The 23,973-nt window shown below is 32.0% G+C and overlaps 1 protein-coding gene across 3 annotated transcripts in view; it reads right to left on the bottom strand.

The window, feature by feature from the left end:
* Window positions 1-10,808: 10,808 nt before the first annotated feature.
* Window positions 10,809-23,973, bottom strand: part of LOC139513578 (secretin receptor-like) — a 120,098-nt gene continuing 106,933 nt past the window's right edge. For all 3 annotated transcript variants that reach the window (XM_071302205.1, XM_071302206.1, XM_071302204.1), the window contains 3 exons: window positions 20,374-20,524; window positions 14,679-14,720; window positions 10,809-12,802 (listed from right to left, as the gene is read on the bottom strand). In XM_071302205.1, the coding sequence (XP_071158306.1) occupies window positions 12,434-12,802; window positions 14,679-14,720; window positions 20,374-20,524 (562 nt within the window). In that variant the 3' untranslated portion in view covers window positions 10,809-12,433. The remainder of the gene's footprint in view (window positions 12,803-14,678; window positions 14,721-20,373; window positions 20,525-23,973) is intronic.

Raw genomic sequence — 23,973 nt, 5'->3', positions numbered from 1 at the left:
TAAAAAATATAACATTAATCAGTGTAAACATATCTGTTGAATATGAAATACAAAAATGAAACCATCAATAAAATAATGTAGGGAGAATATATACTTCAAGAACATTTGGTATTTTCTTATGTAGAAAAAAGTGGATAAAACCGGGTTGTATAGATAGCTAAACCTCTGACTTGTATGACAGTCGCATGTGTGAACTATACAAACATATATAATAGGTTAAATTGTCATAGTTAGGGGTTAAGCAGTAAACATTGTATTATAATCTTAATCGCTATAAAACAAACAACTATGTCATCAAAGAAAAACAAAAAGACATAAAGACAAAGCACATAAGCAAAAACAAGACAGACAATAATTAAAAAAAAATCCGTATTTTCCTGTAACGTCTGTACTATGTAACAGTTTACCAAATGATGTCGCCTTTTTGAACATTTTAGACATACCATAACTGTCCCTTCAGGAATTCTCAATAAATGACAGAGATCTAATGAGAAACTTGTGATATCAAACACGCCCTAAAATATTGTGTCAACTTTAGGAAGCTTTTTTCTTTTGTTTGATTATTTCAAGATTAAAGATAGAAGTTTCAAAATTGAAAATTAAAATTATTTCAACCAACCTTAATCTAGGAATGAATCAAACATAAATTCATCTGTGGTACCCTTTAAGTTTTGATGGCAATGTTATAATCAGCAAACAAATGTAGTCATCCCAAAGATTTGAATAAATCACTACAAGAAAAGGCCAGCTTTTTAAAATCATTTTAACACGTGCCAATAAAGCTACACTACATCAATCATTTGGTTTCCTTTATAAAGAGGACTGTTCGTGAAAAACGTCCACCAAACATATTTAACAAAGGTTCATTATCAATCAAAAAATCTTTCAACTTTGTTATATTAGTTTCTGAGGAACTTTTCAACAATATTTTTATATCTTATTCAAACAGAATTTCTTTCTAACGCAGTATTAATGAGTATTATATATTTTTTTTTTCAAGTGAAAAAGAGAAATGTAAATGTTTTAATTATTCAAACTCGAGTTAGTGATTTGTCCGAATAGACAAAAATACTATTCTGAAAAACAAACAATTTAACAAAAAGTCAATACAATACATCAATTAGAATAATTATCATTTGAAACGTCCTAAAACTGTAAGATAATCAGATAAGAAAAAAAAACCAATAACTATTCCCTTCACAAGCATTTGATATCGTTGACAATACCATGGAATTTTATCCGACTGTCATAAAAGTGAGAAGTTTGAATAGCTATAAAACCAGGTTTAACTACCATTTTCTACAAAGAAAATGTCTTTATCAAGCCAGTAATAAGACAGTTGTATTCATTTTTTTGATATGTTTGAGTTTTGATTTTGTCATTTGATGAAGGACTTTCTGTTTTGAAATTTTTCTCTCAGTTCAATATCTTTGTTATTTTACTTTTGCAAAGTAGAAGAGGTGTTGATAGTATGGATATTGAATTAAATTTTGAAAAATCATACGGTTTCAGGAAATAGCCAACCAGGTTTTTCATATCGTTTCATTCTTAATTAAAACATGCAAGATGTTAACCATCTAGACAAATAAAACCTATTGATACAAATCTTTCAACAACTCCATTCTAGTCTGCGTTTTACATATAGGTTTGATACAAGTTTTAATAAAAAAAATTCTTAACATAACGGAAAATTCTAGTACGGAATACAAGCTTAATAAATCAACAAATATTTTAGATATTCATATAAGCGCTATGGAAACATATTTAGGGTCTCTCTAATGTAGTTTTCGAATATTTTACGACTTGAATGTTTATGCCAAGTATGAAAAATGTGTTTTAAAATTTGCATTTACTTGTTCCTCAAATTAAATAGTTCTGTGTTCGAAAATGCTACATATTATAATGTTGGTATTTTCCAAAAATGATAACCGTATTGAAAATTTTTCAATAAGGAATATCGATCAGTTTGTACAAAAACATCGGAATCCTGTTACTAATTTGAGCGCTTTTGATATTAACATCGCCATTGAAATTTATTCAAAGACTAATTCTTCCCTGAAAAGAATTTTTGCATGCTTCACAGAGTACCGAAGTCTGATGAAAAACTTTTCCTATGGCACACATTTAAAATACTTTCTTCAACTTGATCATGCCATGTTTACTACAAACTTTCCTAATTTGTTTTATTGAACACAAAATTCTACAGATAGATTCAGAACGATCTTATAATTTGTCTATAAAAGTTCTTTTCTTAATTCGTAGTTTTTTTGCAAAAAAGATTTACTGATCTATTTACTGGATGTAAATTAATCATAAGGCTCACCAAATTGGTGTTGCTTCATAAATCATTTTAAAACTGTGTTTTATACTAGTTTTCTTATACAGAACTTTGTATATTATATCGTGTTCTATTCAATGGGGATATATCTTTGGAGAAACTTATTAAAATTTGAAAAATAAATGAACAAACAAAAATTCTGTTGTTTAATATTGATAATATAATTTAATTATATGTATGTCTTTTCACTATGAAGATAAATGTTAATAAAAATCAAGCAACCAGTCACCAACTTACATGCTACAAACCTACAATAAAGTTTCTCTTTTCTGGAACAAATTAGTAAAAAAACACACCGAACTCTAAACCGATTAAAATATATACAGATTAAGAAAAGGTTTTTTGAGGACAATTTATAAGAACATTACTTTGAATACCAAAACCGAACTTGTAAGATGAACCTGTTAATGATTCATGCAAGAACAAGTTACAGCCAATTCATCAGAAAAAAACTTGCTTCTTCAAAATGAGCCCAACGAAGTACCCCCTAAATAAAAAATTGTCAAAGATGAAATAAATGTTGAACTATCTTAACAGCATTTTGTATTGAACTGGAGTCAACACAGAAGTTTCCAAATGACAAAACATTTATAAATGACAAACAGACAACCAATGACGTATTTCCTGATTGATAACAAAGTATGACAGATAAAGGCGACAGAGTTTTACTGATGTTTAAATCTCTAAATCAATTGAAATCGGACACATCATGGTTACAAACATTCTGATGGATTCGAAGGAACCCCAAAAGGAGCGAGAGCAGCATTCGTCGACAGGGTAACCATTTCCTGATGCATCACCCGCAATGATAAATTCAGTTGAAATAGTCCAATCAAGAAAACTAATTAGGTGAAACATGTCTAAACCAAATCTTGCATAAACCGAAAACCTGTCTAAACGGAACATGTTTTCAAATCAATTCATAGCACATTTTTTTTTACAACACATCGAACGAATAAAAAACAACTGTCATATTCCTTAATACTTGGTACAGACATTTCCGTATGTAGAAATGATGAATTAAACATGGTTTGATAGCAAGTTCAATCGAACATCTGCAAAAACAAAACAAAGTCTTGAGTTCCGAGGAGGTTTGGTTTAGACAGGCTTCACTATATATGCAATTAAATCAATGATTCATGAGAAAAAGTCTATATCTATACAAAAAAGTCCTATGTGATTAACATGAAAGTAAAATTACAAAAATACTGAACTCCGAGGAAAGTTTAATCGGAAAGTCCCTAATCACATGACAAAATCAAATGTCAAAACGCATCAAACGAATGGACAAAAACTGTCATATTCCTGACTTGGTACAGGTATTTTAAATGATGTTTCGAGTTTGGTGTGGGTGAAATTCAACAACTGTCGATCATAAAAACATGAATTGCTCTATTGCAACTGCTGAAAATAGTCTTATGATAGTCAATTTATTAATAGTTTACTGTCATGTTCCACATTCAATCTCTTATAAATCATAAAATAGACAAATGACATCTAAAAATTGTATCAAATCAATATAATTCATTTAATAAATCTTAATTGAAAGAATTCAACATTGTAAATGAAATAAACTGCAATCAGCTTCTGCAGTGTTTGATATATTGAAAATTTGGTATTACATTATAGCTATTATATTCATATACGTATCGGTTTTTATGCAGTAAATCGATGGTAACAGAAGAAACAAAAAAGAAACAAACAAACAAATTATACAATAAACATTATAATGACGACATTGGTATTAAAATGTAAAGACATTTACAAATTAAAATTGAAAAAAAACCCAACATTGAACATGTTTTATATACTTAATTGTCCAAGATGATGTAGTTTGATACTTCTTTCTGAAAGAAAATCCATTTTGATCAATCTATAGAAATATACTGCTATTGAATTATTTTATATCCGTGCTATAATTCATCAACAGCTTTTCTGTTTGCAGTGACCTTAAACATGTCACCTTTCGTTAAAACTTTGGCATTTCCGAGTACAAGAGAAGGGATAACCATATAATGAAGCCCCTTTTTACCGATTTGCAGTTTGAGTCTGTTTCAAGTTAGGAGCCTGTAGTTGGATCGTTGTGGATTGTATATCATATTTGGTTTTTGTTTATTGTTTTAGTCTAATTTAAATCAGACCGTTAGTTTTCTCGTTTGCATTTTCTTTTACATTTTTCATTTAATTGCATTTTATTGCTTAGCCGTACAATGAACTACAGTTGCTAGCTTCTATATCGTTTGAGCTCTAATGTAGAGTTGTCTCATTAGCAATCACAACCTATTTTTTTTTATCTTCATGGCACTACACAGCTTGTGCCGTTCAGCATCACAATCTGGATAGAAATAACTGAACGGCCGATCGGCCACAATGATCATTCAACATAACAAACTTGGTGTTGATTCTAAATGAGTGAACAGATTAAACACTAGGTAGTTATACTGAATAACCGGTCATCATTATACATTTGGTAGTCATAGTAAATGGTCGATCCTCACCAAACATTTCGTTCTCACAAGAAAACCACCACACATTTATGATTACAAGTTCACGTATATTCTTTAAATGGGTTGTTGTTTATTTTGTTACTCGTCGCAATTACATAACTGTAGACCACAAAAACCAGTATTGCTCTACTTGAAACTACTGCAAAATATGTCTTATGATAGAACCAAAGTATAATGTTTTTATTTAAGTGGGGAAAAAATGTATTAAAAGAAAAGAAAACGAAAAAAAAACACATATTGATATGTAAACCCTAAGATAACGAAAACAAAACGAAGGCATACACCAAATCAAATATTTTTTTACGCCAATGATATAAGTGCACAGTCTATCGGGGTGTAGACGTGAACACGATTCGACGGTTTTATAGGCTTGCAATGAATCGGGCATGAAATGAAAAAATGAACAAAACAAATATGCGCATTCGACGTTTTCTTTTTAAATATAGCGGTACAAATGTATTATATGTATAGGTGCAATCTTCTCCTAGTACATTTCATATTTTGATTATATATCATTCATACAATCTTACTTTTGTATATAGACGTTCATAGTGACATAGATATTCAAAGACTTTCCATAGCATCGACTTGTTTACAATTCAAATATCGGATATATACGTTGATCTCCAAAAAGCTTAAAATCCAGTGGCATAAATGTTCTGCACACTTTGGGAAGAACTCGCAATAACTCCATGACAACTGGTAAAGGATCTACACTGTGATTCCATATGGACAAGGGCTGAAAAATTAGATTGCAACTGGCAACTATGGTATGTTAGCTAGGAACATATCGTATACACTGCAAAAGATCATGCGTGTAAGCTTAAAGGGTTCTGATTTACTGTCCCCATAACGACGAGGCTATGTTTTTATACATCTCGCGCAGCCAAACGAACATCATCGTTTAGCATAAATCACCCCAAACAAAATCGGAGAAGTTGATAAGGTGTTGAGATGTTATTTCTATACATCAGTTGATCCTCTGTGTAATATGAGACATTTGATTTCTGTTGAGATTAATGGCAGTTGCAATTATGGAAATATACACACCAGATAATACATGTACAGCTTTATTCTTTTAACCACAGCAAATGAGTACTTCCTCAAAATGTGGACCATCCATCTTCTTTGTTTCATAAATACATATATATTTTTAAAGTTCAGATTTTGAATTAAATAATGCCGTGTTTATATTTTGATGATAACAGTATAATAACCGAGCAAGATTTCGTTCTATAAATTATCTATCTAAAGAACGTATCTAAAAAAAAATGCTTCTATCATCGTCTATTGGGAAAGTATGATAAAGGATTTGATTAATTTCAAAATTCTAAATTTAAAATGGTTAATCTATAACAAAGTCGTTAGGTACGGTTAAAATCAATGTTCAACTTAAAATAAGCAAGTTTAAATCATATAAGAAGCATATTTAGACCATTGGACAAAACTATGATGTACTGATAATAAACAAATCATCGTTTATTATCAGTACATCATAATAAACGAATCATCGTTTTTGATTGATACCTTTTTTTCACACCAAGAGCATATTCGAACATTTAACATTATACAGACGTCGCTCCGATAAAAAATAATATGAAACTAGTATCTCAATTGTTTGTAAAACAATTGAAAGGTCTTTCCTGTAAAAGTGATGTTTTCGTAATGTTTTTTGTACGACCTTTCGTTTGATATATGACAAGCATACCTTCTGAAACTTTTCGCTTTTTACACTTAATGACCTCATCCGCCTACATTTTTGAGATCGGAAGTATGATATATGTAACACAGGGTAGATGAGCTTTCATTTGATATGCGACAACGCCATGTTTTAAAAAGTTTGATTTTTGCACTTAATAACCCCATCCAACCAATTTTTGGAGGTTGGGAATTTGATATTTCAAATGTATACATCATGACCTTTCATTTGATATACAACAACCCTATCATAAAAGAAAATTTATTTTTTGCACTCAATGACCCCATCCAACCAATTTTTGGGGACGTCAATTTGAAATTTGAAATGTACGCTTTATGTTCTTTCATTTGATATGCGACAACCTTACCATCTGAGAAATTTGAATTTTTGCACTAAATGACCCCACCCTTCCCCCTGGGATGAAAAGGGGGTTAAATATTTTCATTTTTAAGTACAGTTTATTAAGACCTTCAATTTGATATATCAGATGACCCCATTTGACAAAGTGCAATTAATGATGCAATATCAACTATATAAATAGAAGTTATGAAACTTACAAAGTCAATGCAAAACATGAAAATTTCAAAATGATTTTTTGGTGTTTTTTTCCATGGAATGTTTTTGGTATTTGGTCAAACATATGACCATGTCAACCTCTTCAATTTCTAAAACATTTTAAGTGGTAAGCACTTGATGATTCAGAAATACATGCCTCCGCTCGCAAAACTTGAAACTGCATTATCTCTAAAACGACAATAGATATCTCAAATCTGTTAAATGATAAATGATCTACAGTTGAAGGACAACATTATAAAAAAAGAATGTGGACAATTTCAAAGTTCAGCAAGGTCACAATTAATCATCAAATATATGATGCAATACAAAACTTGAGAACCGGAAGTCGTAGAGACATGGGACTATCACCATTCAACTCAGGACAACTTGACCTTTCAAATGTCACAAGGTCAAGGTCATAGTATAATGTGAAGGTCAAGGTGAAATTTCATCATGACCTGTCATTGACCTCAAATTGAAGGTCTTGAACTACTGATCATCTTTGCAGTTTATAGTAGGTTGATATCTGTTACCTTTAAAAAGATATACACACAATACTATACTTTTAAGAATCATCCCGTCGTAACTTTTGAACAGACAGTCGGAATCTTTTGAGCTCAGTGTATAAAATGTAGAGCTCGTCGAGAGGAACATTTTATACGCTGTAAGTATGCAGCAAACTCTTATCGTTTTCTTAATATGCAAGCTTGAAATTGCAGCGTAATTTTTTTTTGCACTTGGTGACCTTTGACCTTGGGTGCAAATTAAAGGTCACATGAACTTAAGATTTATTGGTGTAGGTCCCAAGTCTTTACGACTTCCGGTTCTCGAGATTTAAAATTGTCTATATTTTTTCAAGGGAAATAACTCCTTATAAGGGTTAACAACAAAATGATTGCATATGTTTATTATCATTGCCATCTGGTCTTGTACATGTTGCCGTTTTCAAATCGATTCTATCTTGAATACTTTTTGAGAAAAATGTAAAAGAAAGAAATTGCTTCAAGGGGACGTAACTCTCATAGGGAATGATGAAATCCTTAGCAGCCTCATATGGTAATACATCATGATGAGATCTAACTTTTGTCCAAATAAGGTCATGATATCTTTAAAAACAACGAGGGGGGGCCATGTCGAAAAAAACCCAATAAAAGAGAGATAACTTCTAAAGGGGATGATGAAATCCTACACAGCCTCATCTGGTAATACTTCATGATGAGGTCTACCGATGGTCCATATTTGGTCTTGATAACTCCAATAGAAACGAGGGGAGGCCATGTCAAACAAATGCTGGATGAAAAAAACAATAAGGTCTTTCCTCGCGGAGAGGAAAGACCTTAATGAAGCAATTGAGGCATTTCCCTGAAAACATTGAAGCAGTATGTGAATTATTTTGTTTAATCACTAGACCTACGGAAACAGTAAGATGCTATCAAATGTGACTGTACGATTATCATGTATACGAAAAATATCATTATGTGCACATTACCAGTGTCAGAATATCCATGCATCATTTTAGATAAGGTAAAAGATTTCCATAAAACTAATCCCCCTAAGATAAGTTATTATAATTAAGGTCTTTCCTCTCCGCGAGGAAAGACCTTATTGTTTTTCTCCTGTTTTTTTTTTTTTTTTTTTTTTCATCCAGCATTTGTTTAACATGGCCTCCCCTTGTTTCAATTGGAGTTATCAAGACCAAATATGGACCATCGGTAGACCTCATCATGAAGTATTACCAGATGAGGCTGTGTAGGATTTCATCATCCCCTTTAGAAGTTATCTCCCTTTTATTGGTTTTTTTCGACATGGCCCCCCCTCGTTGTTTTTGAAGATATCATGACCTTATTTGGACAATAGTTAGATCTCATCATGATGTGTTACCATATGAGGCTGCTAAGGATTTCATCATTCCCTATGAGAGTTATGTCCCCTTGAAACAATTTCTTTCTTTTACATTTTTCTCAAAAAGTATTCAAGATAGAATCGATTTGAAAACGGCAACATGTACAGGACCAGATGGCAATGTTAATTAACATATACCATTATTTTGTTGTTAACCCTTATAAGGAGTTATTTCCCTTGAAAAAATATAAACAATTTTTGAAAAATTGTATCTCGAGAACCGGAAGTCGTAAAGACTTGGGACCTACACCAATAATCTTAAGTTCATGTGACCTTTAATTTGCACCCAAGGTCAAAGGTCACCGAGTGCAAAAAAAAATTACGCTGCAATTTCAAGCTTTTATATTAAAAAAACAATAAGAGTTTGCTGCATATTTACAGCGTATAAAATGTTCCTCTAGACGAGCTCTACATTTTATACACTGACCTCAAAAAAGTCCGACTGTCTGTTCAAAAGTTACGACGGGATGATTCTTAAAAGTATAGTATTGTGTGTATATCTTTTTAAAGGTAACAGACATCAACCTACTATAAACTGCAAAGATGATCAGTAGTTCAAGACCTTCAATTTGAGGTCAATGTCAGGTCATGATGAAATTTCACCTTGACCTTCACATTTTACTATGACCTTGACCTTGTACTATTTGAAAGGTCAAGTGTTCCTGAGTTGAATGGTGATAGTCCCATGTCTCTACGACTTCCGGTTCTCAAGTTTTGTATTGCATCATATATTCGAAGATTAATTGTGACCTTGTTATCATATTTTTTGTACTTGTTGATTCAATATGAAAATTTAATATCGTGGAACGTGTTAAACTGACAGGTCGCTTTACTCTTAATTAACTCATCATAGATACCAGGACTAAAATTAGTATATACGCCAGACAGCACTTAACAGCACGTAAGTGAAGTATGATACATGTCAGAATTCATACAAAACGTCACATATCGATTGTAATGGTTATATGAAAAATGCAAAAAGGGTGTTTCGATTTTAACGATATAAAGTTCGAAAACCGACAACAGAGGTAAAAGTCTGTTTTGGATTTATATAATAAATATATCATATAATCTAAAAAGCAAGACCCAATGATAAACTATATATATAGTAAAGTACTGTTATTTTATTTTTCTTCAACCTTAAGAGACTTCATTGGTAGGTTATCAAGTAAAAATATTTCATATTGATAAAACTATCACAAATTTGTCATAGCATCATTATCAATATGCATATACTTCCTGTTTTAAGTTGTTTTCCAATCGATTGATATGTTTGAGCTTTTGATTTTACCATTTGATGAAGGGTTTTGGGTTTTGAAATCTGTACCTTTTTATAAATTTGATTTTAGTCAATGATTGTCCTTGATGAATTTATAATGATGACAGATAGCCTCTGTCTATGTCATTCCAATTTTGTCTATATTTTGAGCGATGTAGAACTGTCATACACTGACGGTTATCCTTTTTATTTTATTGTCTTGTGAGTGTATTCTGGATACGATTAGATTAATATAATTTCAGATTGCAAGTCAAGATCAAGCATTTTGAGCTGGCTTTCAGAAAGTGCGAGCATTTCTTGACACGGTATTGTAATTTTTTATTTTGTTTGTTTGTTTGATTCTTGCATCTATAATCTATTATACAGTCATGTATATGGTTAAGTGATTTCCCTCAAAATAGTATCGTAACCATAATAAAAAGGCGAAAGATACATAAGGGACATTCAAACACATAAATGGAAAATGGCAAAACAAAAGGACCTCATTCACTTTTACGGATAATATACCGGCTCTTGTCCTAAAACGCATCAATTTAGATTGTTTTTATTTTGACAGATGTACAAACAGTTTACTTCGTAATACACATGAAAAACGGAAACGACATAAAATCATCAATACAATAAACGTGAAAAGTTATTGATTCACGGGAACATTTTCCCAGTCAATGTTAACAAGCATTTGAACTTTGTCACATACATCAAGTTTTTACACATGGAAAATATGAAGTAATATTCAACAATATCATTTTCGTAGTTCCAAAGAAAAAATTCCTTATTTTCATTTTGTTTTAACACAGTACAATTTTAAACTCTTTAAAAAAAATTATGTTTTGCAAAATATGCAAGAGAGAAAATTACTAAAAAACATTGACAAAATTGAAATGATTTGGTTCTTTATCATGTGCTGCCGCCTGTCTAAATCTGACATGTTCATGTTAAAAAAATACAACATTAACTAAAATAAACAACTGATTGACGCAATTGGTTTTCATGATAAATAAAGGAAAAGCATATTGAAAAAAATCGTAATAAATGTCTTCTTTCATTAAACAATGATAAACCATGATTTAGTTTAACAAGGTCAATACTCACCGTTTTATTTATTTCAATTTACTACACAGATAAATATACAACCACATATCGGAAACAATTGAATAAAAAATTTGACAAATTGTGATCAACACAATTTCAATCTATAAGATCAGATACGTTTACACTGATCGAATTCCGTTTTTTCTAAATATAGCTGCAGTACAAAGGCCAAACATATTTTACGAAAACACAACGATTGCATCTTTCATCTTTTGTTGAAATATCCAATGATAAAAATTGCCGGAGATTCTATAAGCTAAAATTGGAATTGTTGAGATAAACATTATATAAAATTAACTAAATCCCTAGCAACATGTTTCATCAAGGTTCATCAAAAGAGCTTATTTCCATCTTTACTGGTATTTCATTAAATGCCATTGTCAAATTAATGAACCATAATACTGAGCTTGGTTGACAGACATTACGAGGATGCGTTTCATTGTACGGATATGTTAATACATACATAAACTCAGCCTAACATTTCAATCTGACATTAAGTTTATATACAAATATTTCTTTATAAACATTAATATATGTTTCAAGTTTTTATAATCACATCGACGTACAAATTCATATTGATATTTATTTCTCATATTAAAGGTTTCCATATTTGAAACGTTTGAATGTTTTATTTTGGGTTAGTAATACTTTTTGACAGGGCTAAGTTCATGTTTTAAAATATTTGACAAAAATACAGTTACATCACCTGAAGTGTTCTTCCAACATTATGTTTTACAAAAGGAAAACATTAAGCAAAATCAAATATTATACAACATCGACATGAAATATGAAAAGGTGACAATTGGAGCAAACTGCAGCACCTAAAATTTGTTATGTCCGTCTCTTTTAAAAGTGGCAATCATATTGATAAACCATTTATGTCTTTATCTGTTTATCTATAATAGAAAGCAAACTTCTCTACACGTATATGTCCATTTGCGAGCAACGTCTTCGGAATATAATCCCTGCATTTTGAACGTTATTTTGAGTCAATCAATACAGTTGAACATTAGGAGGGCACTCATGTTTTAATATTTTAAGGCTTTGTGAAGTGTTGCCTTTCATAAACTTTCATCGGCGTGTTCCTCTGGTAACCCATGCTGTTCTACATATGCAGTATGATTATTATTTAGCCATGGTGTATTTTCACATATTTCTATATCTTGTCCAGTTAATTCATGACTAATCTTTACGTCATAAGCATAACTACTTTGTGTTATAGGTGATTGAGTAATATTCAAAGTTGGGGACGAGTTTAGTTCACGTTCGTTGGGTCGAACTCTGTCCCCTCTACTTGTTACACCATTTGAATCCGAATTCCGATGATCTTTCCACGATTTGGTGCGTGACGTAAATGTTGATCGCCACCTTGAACTTCCCGATCGGGTCAGTGTGTATCTCCTCCAGGCTTTCTTAAACTCATTTTGAACCTAGAATGAATTCAAAGCAAAACGTTAACTAAATGAAAGAAGTATAAACCCGCAACCGAATCGTAGGATACATGAAATTGCCCTATCCGATAAATGTCTCCTACCATAAAACTGTAATATATAAATGTCTATGAAACGAAAGATCCTTGTCCAAAACCATTGACAAGTCTTTTACAAGTTAAGATATGAATGTGCTTTTCTGATTTTCCCCGTAATTTTATACTAAGTGATTTAAAAAGAAACTATCATGATATTTAAGTTATTTTCAATTTTTCCGTCTTTTTTATATTCCATGTTGTTGGTAGTGTCTTTAATTTGTTCAATGCATTTGACATTATATCTCCCAGCTGATACAACTTTAAAGGACTTGTATTTCCTATCATAATTTCATTGGTACATGTCTGCTGTTTAAGGTGGCTCGTGGGTACAAAAATTTCAGCAAAAAATTGAACCTTTATTTGTTTCATTACAAATTTTATTTATTACACTATTAGTTATTACTTTCTTATATGGTAAACAAATTAACCCAAAAAATCGATTCGGTTTGGCCCCAGATAACTTTTAAAATGTTTATATCATTGACAAAGCTCCAAATTATCTCCCTTTGGTGCAAAAATGCCATTTTTTGGCATTAAATTTGAAATATCTTTTTTAACTCATCGATGACCTATATTTTTTATTATTGTTTTCATATAAGCTGTAAATAAACTAAATAATTGTAAAATTTAAGCGATTTCTGTAATTAATTTTTTTTTCATTTCGATATTACCATTTTTTTCCTTTAGTTCAACAGAAAAAAAGGACATTAACAAAAATGTATGCTTCTTTCGGAGGCAGATTGTGAGCTAAAATGAACGGTGACCCCATTTTTTTTATTTCATTTTTCTTTTTAGTATATGATAAAGATCATTTATAAAAAAATATAGCGAAATCCTATATTAGAAAAAAATTTGATTTATACCCAGGAGTCCCCTTAAAAGAACGTTATTAAACCAAGAGTCCTCAACGGTGAAGGTGACTCCATCGTCGGAAACCATCACGAGTTGGTTGATTGTTATGGAATATCCGTCTCACTGATGATAGCGCAAATGTTCGAATTGTCTTTACTTTCCCCTGATGAGACTTATTACCGGGGTTTTACTAATCTGAGTAACTCGACGTCTGCTTTTGTGAATTCGGATCTGCTTATCCTGTCCGGAGCACCTGAGATCATCCCAAGATTTTGGTGCGGTTTGTGTTGCTCAGTCTAAAGTTTTCTATATTGCATTTTGTGTATTGTTATATATAAAAAAGAAGATGTGGTATAATTGCCAATGAGACAATTCTCCACAAGAAACCATATGACAAAAAATTAATAACTATAGGTCACCGTAGGGCCTTCAACAATGAGAAAGCCAATACCTTATAGTCAACTTTAAAAGGCCAAGAAATGACCAATGTAAAATAATTCAAACGAGAAAACTAACGGCGTAAATTATGTACAAAAAAATGAACGAGCAACAAATATGTAACACATTAACAAACCAATAAATTACAGGCTCTCCTGACTTAGGATAGGAACATACATACAGAATGTGGCGGGGTTAAACATGTTAGCGGGATGTGTTTGATTGTCATTGTCCTGTTTAGGCATGGCCTTTCAGTTTATTTTTGAACTATGAGTTTGAATGTCTCTTTGGTATATTTCGCCATCTTCAATATGCAACACTTTAGAACTTGTTAAAAAAGCCTCATTTATCTCGATGTTGTCATATCAACCTTTGCCAATTTCTCTTATATTCGATAATTAACTTTTTTTCTTTCTTTTTGATGTCTTAATCATTGAAACTATATATCAAGTTTTACGTAAAATTTAAAAGCTAGACTCGCTACTTACCTCAGAATTGAAGAAACAAAACAACAAAGAAAGGATAAACCCCTGTAAATATATATGTCACAAATGAAGATAATATATTATGTATATAAAAAGATAATAAAGTTATTAATTAACCCTTTCGTACCGAAATTATCCTTTTGGCACCCTCGAGCGCCAGCCGAAATTATCCTTTTGGCACCGCGGAGCTGAGGGCGAATTATCCTTTCTATTTTTAGACGGTCACATTTCAAACAGTAAACATAACGTTTAGACATGTTTATTGGTGCAGTTGCTCCATAAATGTTATGATAAACATCAAATGCATTCTATATTTTAGTATCGGGCGTGAAAACGCTGTCAAAATAGGTTCTTTTCAAAGATTGTTGAGAAGAAAAAAACTCGTGAAAAACAAAATGGCGGAATCATAAACAATCGTGGTCAGGAGTTTTATTTCGAGTTGAAACATTTAGAAAACTTAACCTGCGGTCATGAAAGTCGTTTAACTTGTACAATGTATGAACGTAAATTTTGGAGTTGTGAGAAGCATATTTGTAAAACAACTTGAAATCGAGACTATGATTATCGTCATCAGGTGCACGACTGTAAATTTTTATTTCCCGCTGCCGTTTGACAGTCAACCTTTCATTACCGATTGAATCAGAGCTCGAGTCTTTTATTATCGTTTTAGACACTTTTAGGAGTCTGCAGTGCTACGGGTTTTATTTCCTTTCGTTGAAAGGCTGTACTGCAGTATCTAGGTCGACAAAACGAAAGTCCACTTCCATTAAAAATAGAACCGGATATTGACAAAATGGAGAGTCTATAAATAGTGCGGTTCATAAAAACACGTGTTGTCACATCTCATTGCTTTATTATTTAAAAGAAAAGTGGTTTGGAAAGATGACACAATATTCTGCAATCTTATTCGTATTTTAATCGAGTGTAAATTATTTTCCATGATGTATCTCGTCTTGAAACCGAGGTTTTTGAAAGTCTGGTTCAGCATACAAAATTTTTTAAAGTTGTTCTGAAAAACAAATTTTGTTGACAGAGAGTAAAACAACTGAAAGATGCCAAGATGATTATTTTTATGTAACAAATTGTTATTATTCTCTATTTTTTTTAAGACAAAAATGTAAAAGAAGGGACAAACACAAAAGATGAATGACCAGTGTGGCAGTGCCTAAATTGTTATCGTAATTTTCATATAAACAACCATTTTTGCACTAGGAAACACCTCTATTGTGTTCAAAAAGAGACTTCAAATGGTATTGAAATTGCTGCTTCTCTCAGAAGCTAAGTCATATAGGACTCTAAAGAGAAAAGACTGATCAAATTGGAAATGGGATAATGGGACCATATTAGGGTCTTGTGGTTGCTACCTTGTGAGTCAGCTTCTTAAACTAACACTGTTTATGGGACTAGTACATGTAAGCAGGATTTTCATACCACATTAATATATAGGCTTACATGTACATTTATATGTAAGTAACACTTTCTACTGGATGTAATACCGTAGATTAATCAAAAGACTGGTAACATAGGTTATAGTATATAACAACCTCACTCAAGTTATTTTTATTTACCTTTTGACAAACCATTCCATTAAATAGCCCAACAATAGCCCAACAACAATAAAAAAATTCATAGCTTCCAAATTTTATTACAAACTATATCAGCTCCCTGATGTAGCTTTCCATCAATGAATTTTAAAACTGTATTTTGCAGTAAAACATGTATTTTAATCCCTTTGTTGGCAATAGTTTTCAACGACTTGCATCTGTTTGTGCATATCATTATTTTAAAAAAATACCAGTACCCAGTAGTTGTCTGCATATGATATGATCTTTTTTGCCTAGCTGTACTTCATGTGATTAATAAATTAAACTATAATGGAAATAAATTTAAAATATTAATTGTCACCTTTCAGTATTTATTTGTGCTGCTTTAACAAACATCAGTTGATGTATTTGTCAATTTTATGTTATCTTATACATCCTAAATTTTGACTACATACTAGTTAAGATTTTAATTTTTACAATTTTCCAAAAAAATAAATTCACTAGGCTCCTTTTTTTGAGAAGCAGCTGAATATTTGCTTATCTGTAGTACATTTATTTATGTTTGAATATTTTTTATATTATATAACCCCCATGACCAAATAAAATTTATTTTAAAATTTCATGGATTTAAATAGAAAAAAAGCCACTTTTTGGCTTGATTTAATACTTTTATTTACTGGAAAGCTTCATCTCGTTCACATGTGGAAGACTTAATACATTAATGGACTTACTGGGGTTAAGTCATAAAGTAAGGAAGTCCCATCGATGCAGTTAAAAACTTTTATCAAAGAGGGACGAAAGATACCAAAGGGACAGTCAAACTCATAAATCTAAAACAAACTGACAACGCCATGGCTAAAAATGAAAAAGACAAACAAACAGCAGCACACACGACACAACATAGAAAACTAAAGAATAAACAACACGAACCCCACCAAAAAACTAGGGATGATCTCAGGTGCTCCGGAGGGTAAGCAGATCCTGCTCCACATGCGGCACCCGTCGTGTTGCTTATGTGATAACAAATCCGGTAAATGGTCTAATTCGGTAGGTCACATTCATGAAAGGGATGGGGATTGTAGTTACGATGTAAGGAACATATCCGATATCATTTGTGAAACGGTTATTCCATAACGGTCAACCAACTCGTGATGGCGTCCGTAAAATTTACGAAGGGATGCTTTCAACTTCACCATTTGGAACTCTTGGTTTAATAGCTTCCTTGTGAGCAGCAACCCTCCATCAAGAAAATCATGATAGGAAATGCAAGCACGGGAATATCGTATCAACTGGGAGATATACACCCCGTATGCAGGTGCTGCTGGAATGTTGCTACTTAGAAATGGAAAGTTCACAATTGGAAAGCTGAATTCATCTCTTTTGTCGTAAAGTTTTGTTTTCAACCGACCCTCATTGTCAATTTCTAGATGTAAGTCAAGATATGAGGCCGACGTAACTGTATCTGTAGTATCTTTTATCTCTAGCTCCATTGGATAGATGCGTTCCACATAGTCACCAAATTTTGAATTATTTAGTGAAAGAACATCATCTATATAGCGAAAAGTAGAGTTAAAGGATATTGCTAACTTCTTATCTTTTTTCCTAAGAAGTTCCTGCATGAAGTCAGCCTCATAATAATAAAGAAACAAGTCGGCAAGTAGAGGGGCACAGTTTGTTCCCATTGGAATGCCGACAGTCAGTTGAAAAACACGCCCCCCGAACGTTACAAATATGTTGTCAATCAAGAAATCAAGCATCTTGATAATATCAGTTTCAGAGAATTTTTTGTTTGAATCAGAGTGATCCTTTACAAAGTAGGATTTATCCCTGCCCAAGACAAGATACTTGTATCTACGTTGGCCATTCTTTTTTACGAAGCAAAGCAATACCAACTCAATCAATTTGTCTTTTAGTTTGGAATGTGGAATACTAGTGTACAAAGTAGAAAAGTCAAATGTTTTGATACTGTTACAAGGTGAAAGAGAGTTAGATTGTATGTACTCTAAAAGATCTTTGGAATTTTTAAGTATCCACATCTGATTCACGCCCCCTCTAGAATAGGCAGTTTCACAACAACTCTAAAGCCCGTCTTTGATTGCTGATAAAGTAGATGTTAATAATTTAGAAAGAGGTTTCGTGGAGCACTTTGAAGACCCAGCAATATACCGTTGTTTGTAAGGACACTTATGTAGTTTAGGTATCCAATACAGTGATGGCAGATCCAGTTCTTCATCTTTGGTTGAAATTCCAAAGGAACACAGAACAGACCTATGATTATCCAGGATTTCCTCTTTGGTAAGTGTCGTGAGGGTATATGTTGAGTTTTCAAGTGAATTGTCAATACCTACTGCGTTTATCAAGCAGTTAATGTAATGAGTTTTACATACAAAAACGATGTTGTTTGGGGCTTTATCTGCGGGGACAACAACATATTTGTCATGGAGGTAGGATAGGTGTTTTGCAACATTTGAGTCTTTAAATTTTGACGTAGCATGGGCATTGATAGACCCATCCAGTTTCTTAATTCTGATTTGTATTAACGACCTCACTGCCTTAATCCATTCGGAAAGAGTGTCTACGTCTTCCTTCTCGCGCTTAGCCCATTGCCTGGCATAATCCTCAACTGAATCCATCAAAATTTTAAAGTTGTATTTCCAATTGATGGATTTAGGCTCACGATATTTCAGACCTTTCGATAACGCATTTCGTAGAGAAGTGTTATTAATAATGTTGAGGTCACCGGTAATAACGTGAATTGGGAACTAGCACAAGTGCAATCAGGAGGTTTAGACTTGAAGTCGTCAATATCGAGATCCTGCAAAACGTGTTTGTAATTGAAAATTTTAGTTGCAATAGGTTATTAATTAGTTCATGATCGCACATCATCGCTGGGGGTATTTATACAAATTGTCTGAAAGAGTTATTGTCCGTTATCGAACCCGAGTTATCTTTCTTCTTTCGAAACCGCAAACAAATGGCGGTCAAAATATACGTGAACGACAGTCTCGATTTACAATAGGTATTTTTGCCAAGAAAACGAAAACGGAAACGGTTTTGAGGGAAAATAATTCAGTGGCTCATAGAAATAGCATTTTGAAACACACGGCTGCATAAGAAATGTTGCCGAATGTAAGTAAAAGTGATATACGGTTCGCAATGACAAAAATTATCTTCCGACTCAATCAATCTTTGCTATCGACACGCGTTTTTAAGGAAAACTGCTTCTTTCTCTATGAACAGTCTACGGACGCTCAACCTATGATATTCATCTACATTTTATTAAAATTTGACCGCACAACTTGCTACGGTTCCTGAGTTTTCAACGACCAAACTACGAGGTCGCTTTTGCTGTAGCACATGTCAAATTAACCCCGGTCAGGCAAACGGCTCGTGCAAATAAATTTCGGCTAGAGAATCCCGCAAAAAAAATAAATTCAGTAGTGAAAGTGTTAAAGTAAATCATGAACATATAATTTACAAATGTGCAATAATTTTAAACTTTGACGTCTATCATTTTCTTGTTTAACGTATTGATCACATCTTGGTTAGCTATACTGCGCAGGTTTTTTAGTTTTTTTTTACATCTTCGACAAATCTGTGTACCAAGTCAAAGATCTGAGCCATGCCTTATTCTTGGTTGTTTTTTCTTTATCTGTACTTTATTCGGGGGAGTCGAAATGGCACGCGTCATTTTCCTGCAGAGTGAATGATCCTGTTATAGTCAAATTACTTATCGAAACTTAAAACTTTGCAGGTATCATGTTGTAAATGTTTCTTTTCTCGATAATTAGTGTTGTCTGCTGTTCTGTCCAATATTCTGGGTGCTACTGATCATTCGTAGCATGTATTACTAGTACTAGTTAATTTCGTTTGTTTCTGTAAAATTTGTAACTGTTCGTTTGCTGTTACCCTCAAAATAGATTATACCATAAAAGAGATACCATAAACACTCAATGGTCCATTTAAGTTTTGAATCAATAAAATATATCACAAAATACAAAGAAGCATGTCACTAGCAACGAAAACTGCGACAAAAATATACACTGATCTTAAATTTTAATTTTAACATAAAATCCCATTGTTTACCTAGTAGGAGTTCATAAAAAAATATATTGCTTACCGGGAACAAAGTAAATAGAATGTATATTGCTTACCTGGTATGAATTAAAGAAAATTTCCAAGTAAAAGTAAATGAGCAACCCGAGTCCTTTTGACTGGGTCTCCACAATTTGAAATATTATACTAAACACCATATAGTGTACACCAAACAATGGGATTAAAACAAGCGTTGACTTTGCAAGTCTCCTGAAATAAAAGAAATATATAACATCAAGAAGAGTACAGACATTTATGATAACAACGTCTATCTATTCATTTGAAAAACAAAGGACAATTCGTTCGTTGCTGCATAGGCAAAATGTGTCATAATTGTATAAACTATTGAACTCATTAGTTAAATTTCTACGAACATTGCTAATTTTAAAGGAAACATTTGAAATGGAAGATATTATGAAATAGAAAAAAATTGAAAGTAAAGATATAAACTGAAACCTGCATGTAAGCAAAGCAACCAGCAGAGCTTTGTAATATGCAATCCCTTCATAGCCATTCTTAAATGCAATAATGTAATCTAAAGCGACGCTAATTGATCTAATTTACAATAAAATAAACATATAATTACTTTTGTCTTTCAGAGGGTCAGAATAATATTGTACAGTTAAAAAGAGAAACATAAAACAATTGTTGGTTGATCAGTTTTATATTTTTTTTTAGAATAAAAACTTTTTGTTAGAATTTTTTAGTCTATACTGACATTCATTTTGATCCATAAAATGAATTTAAATATTGCATGTTAATATAACGTTTTAAAACTGTAATATATTCGATATTTTAAAATAAATGAGCGAAAAGACAGGTATTATGGCACGAGATTGAACGCATGACTTTGTAAGATTCCCTTGGAGTTCGATGTCCAGATAAGCTTGTGTTAAGCCTTAACCCGTTTATCTATGACAATAGTTTAAAACAGTCTATACGATTTTAGAACACGTTGCAGAAAAGGGGTAAGCTTAATCTTGTTTCACACATAGTCATTTTAAATTCTTTTTAACCTGAACTTACATTCAAAGTATTGAAGCTCCATGAGCATACCTTAAGCCTCAGTTAAAGTTCTTACAATGGCACAGATACATGTAGACAAGGAAAATACATTCATGATTTTGTTTTTAGTAAATTGTAAAAATTTATTTAAAAATGTATAAGAAGGATATTCTTAACGAAACCAATATAGTTTGATTTGCAACAATACATGTAAGTTTTCTTTCGAAAAAAAAAACAACACATGTAAAACTATTTTTTTCCATATATCTTTCAACAGCAACAGATAGCTCTTTAAAATATCTGTTTCGTAAAATTGTAATACAGACTCTTTAAATCGACATTATCTATGATTAAGACCCCCAAAACAGAGTTTTAGTATGGCGTTCATTATCACTGGACTAGTATATATTTGTTTAGGGGCCAGCTGAAGGACGCCTCCGGGTGCGGGAATTTCTCGCTACATTGAAGACCTGTTGGTGACCCTCTGCTGTTGTTTTTGTTATTTGGGCGGGTTGTTGTCTCTTTGACACATTCCCCATTTCCATTCTCAATTTTATTTTGTTCAATTCATATATATGACAGTTGTTATCTACTCGTTTGAGGTGTTTGAGGTTTTGATTTGCATATTGAATAGGGACTTTCCGTTTAGAATTTGCATCAGAATTTTGGTATTTTCGTGATTTTTATTTTCTATATAAACGGAATAATGAAAAAGTAGTTCCCTGTTTGGTTCATTATTGTGCAGATAAGTTAAAATATCACTGGTATATTATTGTCATGTACGACAATAATGTGACCTCATTTAGGACAGTTTCAATTCAGCTTATTTACGGAAAAAGGATATATCTATCGTTAGATTATGTAAAACAAGATGGTGTCTTGTCAGTAAAATCAAAACGAGATGTGTCTGTTTCATATGAATTGACATTCAATGCTAACATAATTCTTCATATTACCCTCGGTAAACTTGTACATAACATCTAGGTCATATAATTATAAAAAATAATTGGTACGAAATCTACAATCTAATGAGCCGTTTGTTATTTGTAATGTTTTCTTAGTAAACTTACACCAATATATCATGCTGAACATAAAGTTCAATAAAACCAATTTGTAAAATTCCTGCATGATTTTATTTTTAAATTGCTTGAAATCCATATCAATTTTCTTAATTTTTTTATTCACATTCTCGTATCTTTTTTGTAAATCAAGAAACAAAGTACTTCCATAAAATAAATCCAATTTTACATGCAGGTATTTTGCAGTTCTAACATACATAATAAGTCATCAAACTAAAATTAGTAAAGTAAATTTTCCTATAAAAATTACCAATGTATTTAAATACCTTACAACGTATTGGCTAGATTATGAGAAAAGAATATAGATGAAATATACAAATGGAACATTCAAAACTCATTATTCGACGAGATAATAATATTTAGGGCATATTGACACAACCCTCGTTCCATACGACATTAAAATTACTAGCAACAACTATATGGATTTTTTTCATTACAAAAATATTTGAAGGCAGCGATGAACATAAACATGTTTCTGAGAGAGAAAGCTCAAATAGACCTTATTATGTGTGACTTTTCAATATCATCAACTGTTATATTTACATCAAGAAGAGATTTGCAATAACAATCTATCTTATTATCTGTTGAACCAAGCTCGGTTTTCGTCAAAGGAACATTATGAAAGCGCAGGGAGGTTGGGATGATAGTCTATTTGGAGTATTCAGTGATGTGTTAATTTGTACTCCTGAGTCAGTGTCGGACTGTAGGCCATATTATGAGATAAAACTTCTTCCATGACAACGTTTTTTTGTAAATGATGATCATCGGATTCAGAGTCAGATGCTGAATCGTTTTGGTTCTGGTGTGACTTTCTCACAATCTAATGAACTAATATTAGTTTGGTCCGCCATATACATGTTTACATGTTATGATTATATTTTATAGTTACGAAAGTCATTATATTTAAATGTAGTAATTGACCAACACCACCAAGATCTTTCAAAGATATAACACACACCATGATATTTCGAAAAAGATCACCTTTGACTTGACTAACTCTCTGCAGTTACCGCCATCTTTCTAACGATTTTTGTACATTAGCCGAGCGTTTATATGCGTTTTTTCTGTGATCTGCACAAAATGTACTTTTATTGGACGTCATCATGCTTGGTTGTCTTATTCGCGACTTTTTAATTGATTGAAAAGAAAACAAGACCTTTTTATATAACTGAATTAAAAAAAAGAAGAACGCAGATCAAACAAATCACACGTTCATTATTCCGACAGTATTAATAGTGAAGGAGTTTCGTTCAATAAAACTCAAAATAGCGTCAATAAATATATTCATTTTCTTAAATAGAAAGAAATATTGCTTTTCAAAACAGATAATTATACAAGTTCACAGTCAACTTTATTTATTAAAACGGCAAACTATTAAAGTTTGCTCCAATATCAATGTCTAAAAGAAAACTTAATAAAACATTCAACCATTGCTTCCGCGTTAAAATGGGATAAGGGAAAATTAGAACCTGGTAAGTTTGTCTTCCATATTTTCAATAAACACAGTTAGCAACTAAAGTATATACTCGAAGAATTGCTAAATATAATTGCTAGTGATAAACGATTCGCCAATAA

Source organism: Mytilus edulis, chromosome 2, assembly GCF_963676685.1.
Source record: "Mytilus edulis chromosome 2, xbMytEdul2.2, whole genome shotgun sequence".
Classification (NCBI taxonomy): domain Eukaryota; kingdom Metazoa; phylum Mollusca; class Bivalvia; order Mytilida; family Mytilidae; genus Mytilus; species Mytilus edulis.
The sequence above is the reverse complement of the archived record's forward strand: the minus strand, read 5'-3'. Positions and strand labels throughout refer to the sequence as shown.